This window comes from Simochromis diagramma, unplaced genomic scaffold (assembly GCF_900408965.1).
Source record: "Simochromis diagramma unplaced genomic scaffold, fSimDia1.1 OVJJ01000125.1, whole genome shotgun sequence".
NCBI classification, from domain to species: domain Eukaryota; kingdom Metazoa; phylum Chordata; class Actinopteri; order Cichliformes; family Cichlidae; genus Simochromis; species Simochromis diagramma.
The window spans coordinates 355,120-363,671 of NW_024387162.1; the positions used below are offsets into that span (position 1 = coordinate 355,120).

General features: G+C 38.7%; 1 protein-coding gene across 6 annotated transcripts in view; it reads left to right on the forward strand.

Moving 5' to 3' along the window:
• The window catches only part of palmdb (palmdelphin b), an 87,328-nt gene extending 81,857 nt beyond the window's left edge, over positions 1-5,471 (forward strand). For 5 of the 6 annotated variants that reach the window (XM_040048806.1, XM_040048808.1, XM_040048810.1 and 2 more), the window contains one exon: positions 166-5,471. In XM_040048806.1, the coding sequence (XP_039904740.1) occupies positions 166-327 (162 nt within the window). In that variant the 3' untranslated portion in view covers positions 328-5,471. The remainder of the gene's footprint in view (positions 1-165) is intronic. The other variant, XM_040048811.1, reaches the window with a different exon arrangement.
• Positions 5,472-8,552: the final 3,081 nt, after the last annotated feature.

Consider the following 8,552-nt stretch of genomic DNA (forward strand, 5'->3'; position numbering starts at 1 on the left):
TAGGAAATCTCTGAGAATGTTATTCACTAGTGCCTGAAAGAGTGCTGATGCATTTGTAAGACTGAAAGGCATGACTTGGTATTCAAAGTGACCCAGTGGGGAATTAAAGGCTCTCTTCCATTCATTCCCATATCTGATGTGGACTAAATGGTAGGTGTTTTTCAGGTCCAGTTTTGTGAAGATGGTGGCACCATGGATGGGTTCAAAAAGATGATGGGATGGCTGCCAGTGAATCCAGAATATAGAACAGAATGGAAGCTAGGACCAAAGGAGGTGGCGCGGGGACCGGGATCGGAGACTAATGAAAATAGGTGGGCTGAGACTTGAGACTCCTTTCAGCCCTCTCTCCCTCAGGCCATTTTCAATCCTAAGAGAGAGAGAGAGAGCAGATCCTCGAAGGACTCAGGCATCTTGGGAGGCTAAGTTGTCCCACATCTGATCATTCAGGCCTTGAAGGAAAATACCCTGAAGGGCACGATCGGGTCAGCCTGCCTCAGCTGGCGTGGTGTGCAAATTGATCACAAATTCCATGACGCTTCTTGAGAAGGGTTGCAAAGAAAGCTGTAGGCACAAGGAGACAAGGTAAGTATTCAACAATCAACAGCAAAATCACAAGGAAATAGAGCCATGTTGTCACCATGAGTCGCTGATGGACTGGAGAAGAAGAGATGACCTCACCGGGCTTAAATGCAGCCACGCTGATCGTCACTGAATGAAACAGGTGAGTGAGAGTGTCCAAGGTCCTGCCCAGGATCCGGGAAAACACAAGAGGAGACGGAAAAACACTGGCCGTTCACACGGACATCATGTGCCTCATCACCTGAGCCAAGGTGCAAGAATTCCTCCGTCTAACCTCACAATATAAAAAAAACACCATGTTTGTAGCCAAAAAGGGAGGTGCACTGTTATTGTAAACTCAACAGATTATTACACTAAGAATTCTACACTCCTCAGTGACAACGGCACCTATGAAGCCCACAACACAGTTTGTTTTTGCTTTATTTTCCACAAAATTGACACCAGATGTTTTGGTTTATATTTTCATTCTCTCTTATATTTCTAGTATTTTTTTCTTCTCTGTCCTAATTTTATCAGATAAAGAACTGAAGGCTCTGTTCCTCTTACATGTCAGTATTCTGGAAACCTCGAATGGGAATGTTTGTACCTGCCAATACATTTGTCTTTGTTCTGTATCTCTATGTGCATCATTTGTGTGTTGTTTCTGTTGTGAATAGAGCTGAGACTTGTTGTACTTGAGGTACTTTAATTTTCATTTATAAATGCTTTATAAGGCAAAAAAATAGTCATCACTTTAAATTTAGGATATTTAATTAATTCATTAATTTTCTTTTATTAATTCATTTAATGAAGTTAGTTAAGCACACAGAATGCTTAACCAACAACTATTTACTGCTTGAATTAGCCATGAACTACAGTAAGAAATGACAAATCACTTATTTGGACTTGTTAAATGATACCATGCACATGTTCTACTGTATATGAGCTGATTAACCAGGAGAGGTTAATACGCTTCTGGCGACTTTATAAATGAGGAATTAAGCGCTCACTGAGGAGGGACATTATTAAACTTCAAAGTCTAATCTTTTTTTCAGAGGACTGTAGTCTACTGTGCAGTCCTGTGAAAAACACAACTGCAACAACTATGTTGTGATTTAAAAGCATGTGGAGCCACTTTTAGCAGCGATAACTTGAAGTATTTGTTTTCAGTGATCATGTCCATGATCTCATGTCACTCCCCTCAGCTCGTGATCATAGCTGAGGGGAGCAACGTAGATTTGATAGGTAAACTGGCAGCTTCACTTTTATGCTCAGCAGAGTGTCTGTTAGTCACACACTCTGCTCTCACACCCTCGTTTGTGAACACAAACCCAACAGACTCCTCCACTCGGGGCAGCAACTCGTTCTGGAGCTGGAGTGGGCGCTCCACCCTTTTCCAGCTGGCAGCTTCTCATTCATGCCACCTTACACTGAGCTGTGCAGCTACTTCAGTGCGAGGCTGGAGGCAGAATTTAATCATGAGGCCACTAAAGAGGAGACACCTCACCAAGTGGCTCCTGTATCAGTTCACATGACACAGATCTCATCCCTGGTGTTTGCACCCAACTACAAGTGGCTGGTCTCTGCTCATGGATATGCCCACAACAATGCTGTTGTCTGGAAATATCCCTCTTTCAGGAAAGCCGCAGAGCTCAATGGCCATGGCGACAGAGTTCGGAGTTTGACTCTCAGTCCGGACTGCTCTGATATTCCTTCCATAAAAACTATAATCAGAATTTGTGACCAAGAGCAGCCTTGTCAGAGTCTGACACCCACCAGAAACAATTTTATTATTATATTATTATTTTATTTTATTATAAACAGATACTAAAGGTTCTGTGTAGATTATTTGTTCGTGTAAATGGAGAGTCCTCATGCAATAAACATTAACTATGGAGTTCCACAGGGTTCAGTGTTAGAGTCATTTCTATTTACATTATACTTGCTTCCATTCAAATATTATTGGGATTAATACTGGAATCTGTGAGTGTTCAGAAATGGCTCCAAAAGATCTTCTGTTGAAATCTACAATTCTCCTTCCCAGATTTTCACTGAGATGAATTTTATTCTGAATGTTGGTTATTCTAGTGAGTGCTGGTGAACAAATCCAAAGAAAATATTACTCTGACATTCATATGCACACTGAGTGTATGTAACTCCTGATCACAGGTGTATATTTTATGGCTTTGTTTGTTACAATAGTCTTTATTTTAGGCAGAAAAAACAGACTTGCTTATCCAGGAAACCTTTTACATCCTTTTTCTTTGTGGTGAAATACTTTTACTAGGACATTTCGCCCTCCACACAATTTATTGTAGCAGCCAAAACTACAAGCTTTATAAAATAAACTCTACTTCATGCACCCGGCTGTATCATATTTGATGTCCAATTTTCACCATGAATTTAGTCAAAGTTAGTATGCCATGCACAGTAAAGACATGTCTCTTTAAGACAAATATTTATATTTAAGTAATGGAAGCCATGTTGAATCAGTCTCACTCTGAAGTCATCTTGCATTATAGTTTCGATGATGATTTGTACATCTGAAAAAAGTATGTGCGTCAAATATAGCAGCAACTGGCGTGACAGGGTTGTACCTCGGAAAGAAAGAAGTCACATCCTGTCTTAACTGACAATAGTTTGAGTCACAATAGAATAACAGAAAGAAAAGGTCATTGCAAAACTTGCTTATCCCATCTTTATTCTAATAAGCTGAGAAAGCTGGTGGAAGAGGTGGAGGGAGTGGTGTGAATGCAGTAAACCAATAAAGTGTCTTTTGCCAGTTTCCAGAGATCCACACTGGAGGAAGACGCAAGAGTGCCATGGCTTTGCGCTGGGAGGCGGGAGAGTTTACAAAGAATGAATGAAATGCAACAAGTCAAAGGTTCACTGCTGTGTTATTCTCATTCAAGTCAGATGCACTGTTAAAATGGTTTGTTTCATGTTGTGACATAACCTAAATTCTGCTTCGTGTGATGCTTGGGCAAAGAGTGTTTATCCTTACGTTTGTCTGAACAAAGTTTATTGAGCACTGATGGCGGATCTGATAACGCTCAGTTCTGGCCAAGAGGTGCCTATTATGTTTGTGAATACCCAGACGCATTTGACATTTGTTCATTACTTGTGAATAAATACTCATATTTGCTGCTGTTTTAAAGTCTTAATAAGCTACAAAATCTGTAATTGTTTTAGTAAAGTGATGTTTCTTAGACAACTAAAAGCAGTGCCAACATACTTTGTATTTAAACCCTAAACAACTATTTTTCTTCTTATGTTTTGGCTTGTGAAGAAGCACAGAAGGTCCTAAAACTGACAAACAGTGCAGTAAAATAAGAACAGACCTCAGCAGTTTGATATGGCATTGAGTGCATGTCCTGTTAATGCACTACAGTGTTTAGTGGATCCTGGTCTTTTGCTGAAGATTTCCTTCTGTGGGAATAGATTGGATAAAGGATCATTTCATTGTTTGTGCCATGTCAGATGACTGATTGGAGTTAGTCAGTATTAAACCTCCAATAATGTGAGTGTAAAACTGTAAATGGACTGCATTTATAGAGCTCTGTACCTTTATTAACCAAGAATGTGACCCTGAAATGTCTCTGCTGGGAGAAAAGTGCATCAATTGTTCTGTTGTTGGTGGCAAGAATGAGCATAGCAGGCTTCATATAGTCCCAGGCTCTCAGCATCTTAAGGCCCTGTGGATTACTCACAACAAGAGGAACTCACGGTATGGTGAATGATTCATATGGCTATAGTTACCATCTGTTTGCTTTTCTATTGTTCTGTCGTTGCAGTTGATGTGCTTTTCTGCTTTAACACAACTGAATTCTCCAAAAAGGCTCCAATATGTTTCTGTTTCTGCTGTTAGACAAAGGAACATGCATGAAAAACAAGAGACTAGTTAAAACCAGCTCAGTCCCTTTAATGCCATTTTCTTTCTCGCTGCTGAAATCATCAGAACAGCAACGTTGTGTGGAAAAACCAGAAGGTGTACATACACAGACAGCTTTGCCTCAGTTTTATATGATGAATAGACTCGTCTGCCTTTAAAAACATATGAAATTAGACACAAAAAAACTGTTAGTGTCAAAGGATGAAACGAGAAACAGAATCATAAAACCTGGAAGCACAACAAGGGCTCTGTGAGAACGATGACACAATCTGAACCAGTCCTTCAGTGAAAGCGTTTGTTCTTTCTGCCCCTGACAAATGTATAATACTGTCCACTATTTGCTAACCTTTGAGACATTATACATGTCAGTCAGATTTTTGATGTTATTGTATGTCTTGATAATGAAAATGTGACATTGGTCGGTGTATATTAACTGTATTTTCATATTATGCTGTTAGTTGCAACTGATATTTTAAGCTGGATGAACACAGGAGGAATATCCATGCATCCAACTGAAACAACATAGACATCACTCAGACAATCATATTATAAATGTCAAGATTTTTATGAGACTACATATAAATTTATAATTCCTTTTCAACCCTCCTTGTGGGGTCAATGAAGCCATGGCCTAGCTCTAAATTACACAGGGTAATTGAAGGTTACTCTAATAATTAACAACTTATTTATTTATTGTTACAGTGGGTTCCTTTACATGAACAAACACACTGATGGTTTTTTAATAAATGTTTCAGCCTCTCTGAAAAACAATTTATACAAATTCAGTGCTTTCACCTAAGAGTCTATTGATCCTAAACAGTTTATTTTTCATTTCAGGTTTGTATGCTTAATTGCTGAAGTATAGCTTACAAAACGTAAGGATTGCTTGCTGATGTTTAAACATTTTGTGTATAGCCTCCTCTGTCGCTTTCAGGGGCTGACTGGGGCTCTATTTGCAGGGGATTTTCACCGTGTATTCCTCATGCAAAAATAAATAAAGCTATATATGATATATGAAGAACTTTGTCTAGCTTTGTTTGCTGTTCATCAGCCTGTGATGCCTGTTGTGAAAATATGGTTGTGCAAAGGACACAGTAATCCTGAAAGTCACACTCAAAGGTTTATGAATGACAAAAAACAAAAACAGCTTATCTTCTTTATCATCTGGTGAGTATAAAATGCCATAAAATCATTGTGATTCTGTAAGTCCATGAATAATGTCCTCATCTTTTTTGAGATTCACTAAAAAGACTATTTAATTTAAATAACTGCCTCATTTACACCAGAAAATAGATTTTTGTTGTTGTTGTTGTTGCTAGAAATGTTTGTGGGGTTTTTAAAAAAAAATATGTCATGTTTCAAGTTTTTGCTCTTATGTAAAAAAAATTCCCAAGAATGGTGACTGAAAGTTTTCATAACTTGTTCATAAGGATCCAAAATGAAGGACCCCAGACTCAGGGAAACACTCAGAGTTGCAGCTTTATTTGCGGATAATTAATAAAGCAACTATAGTTGCACATTTCTGTCCCAAGTGTCGAAAAAATAATTCTTCCACTTCTTAATGTGAGCTGTCCAGGTTTATTTCTGACTCGTACACACAAAACAAAGCTACCACAGCACGATGTCACGGTCAAAAAACTGTTTGCAGCTACAGCGCGCATCTCCCCCGCTGTGCTGGCTCATTCTAACCACACAAAAGGACAAAACACGGGGCAGAGGCAAAGGAAATGGGAAGGAAAATAACTAGATGGGGAAAAATACATGTGACAGGACAAAATAGAAAAGGAGCTGATGTGAGGAAAACAGGAACACAAAGGAAGGATTAAAGCTGAGGCAACTGGCAACTAAATCTACTAACTAGTGCAAAAATAAGAAACAACAAAAATACAAAGCAAACCTGGAATCTCAATGACAATAGTGTTTACTGATGTTTTTACTGCTTCCTAAGTCATGTGATTTATTTTTAAGACAACCTCAAAGATCACATTTTGTTTGGATAATTTAAGCAGGTTGGACAGGTTGCACTTCCTGTTACAGCTCGGTAATAAAGGGGTAATAATAGGGTAACGAGGGGGGAAACAAGAGTGTAATCATTTCAAAGTTATTACCATGCAATGACCAGAGTAATAACAATGAATATCCAAGTAATATCATGGTAGCAACAGCGGTTACAGTTGAGTAATTTTACCATGAAATTTATGTAACACTTTATTACCACTCAGTTACCTGTGGTAGTTTCTGTGTAATAAGCAGGAAACGGAGCTGCAAAACTGACTGTTTCTATTTAATAACATATTAATAACCAGGTAATAAATAACCGTCTAAAACAAACTTAAAGAATAGTAATGACTACCAGGAAACACCTGTGGCAGTTTCTGTGTAATAAGCAGCAATTTAATACTTTGGTCATGATAGCTGAATAAAACAAGCATCAGGAAGTCTGCAATGAACTGGAAACACTGAAAGAGGATCCTCTTTCACAGCTTAGTTTATCATGGATGACAACACATAGCATTGTATCTCAGGGAGGAGAGAAGGTGGAGCACATTTTTAAACCGACTCTTAACCATCCAAACATCCAGCCTTTCCTCCAGTGAGGAGCACAAAGCCGCCCACTGCATACTGAAAAATGAGAAGTTTTAAAGAAAAACAATGTTAAACCAGGCATGATGTAGCTGGCAGTTCTGTGAGCAACAATTTGAAAGATACAGCCTGTCCTATTGAAAAAGTGCACCATTATAATTTTGTATGAAGTAAAATAATTAATTCATCTTTTTCCTTTTCTAAGCAAAACCACATATTAGAATATTTCATGTCTGTCATTAAAAATAAACCACTGCAAAATGCACTGGGGGTAGATAGCTATATTCTGAGTACAGAGTGGCTAAAGCTAGCAGTTGGCACCCCTCGTCTTTGTCTTTATCCAGGGTTCAAATAGGAAGTGCAGACTCCCAGTAGGCAGCAGTCTGCCACCTGCTGGCAGGCAGCTCTTTGCAGGCTGTTTCTATTTATACTTATTACACAGAACCCACCACAGGTGTTTCTAGGTAATTATCACAGACTTTTTAAGGTTGCTTTAATATTTTATTAATATGTTTGTCCAGTTTGTCCTGTACTGATGAGAGTCCAGGTTCCATGGGAGGCAGGCCTTTATGTGCTGTAGGATAAGACTCAGGACACATTAGGTCTGGAGTTGGTGAGACACTTTAGGGCAGATGACATGATCTGTGATCCATGTGGTCCACACTGCAAAAAACAGCTGCAAAAAACTTTGTTGTTTGCAAAACTGAGTTACTTTTTTGAAGAAGTAACTATATAATTAATTACCCAACGTTGGTCATTATTTACTGTATTTTGCAGACAGAGTTACAGACTCTCTCCCAGACCACAGACTCATAATACAAGTCAGAGCTTTATTTTAAAAGAAAAGAGAGCGAGAGAGAGAGAGAGAGAGTTTTCTTTTCTAAATTGGAGTTCAAGTTATTTTTCCTTCCAATAGTGTTAACATGCTACACAGGTCATGAACAAGATTGTTTTTAATTTTCATTGTAAGTGAGCTAAAGCAGTTAATTAAAAGTAGTCTAACATAAATGTAAATGCTGTAATGTGATTACTTTAATAAACATGTAACTTGGATGATTGGATGCTGGCGTGACCACAGTGCACACGTCTGCTGTTGCTCACAGTGGTCCAAGGGACGCTCAGGGAGTTTGTGTGCTCGCTCAGACACATGAAACATTAGAGGGAACATTGCTCTAGACATGAACAAATTAGAGTCTTCACACACTAAGGTTGATTATGGAGTTCAATGGGATTCTGCTCTTGGACTACATCAGTTTACATTATACATGCTTTCTCTCAGCAGTATCATTAGAAGGCATAGCGCACATTTTCACAGCTCTGCAGATTATACCCATGTCACGGTCTGTGGATGCAGACTGAGTGGAAGTTAGAAAGTGGACCCAAAAGCAGACATGTGGAACAAAACTTGATTTAAACAGAAAAGCAAGCCATCTAATGAGGCTGGTGGAAAAACAACAGTAAAGGCGAACCAACAATAACCTAACTGGGATAAATGGGATGGGATTTACTACATAAATAC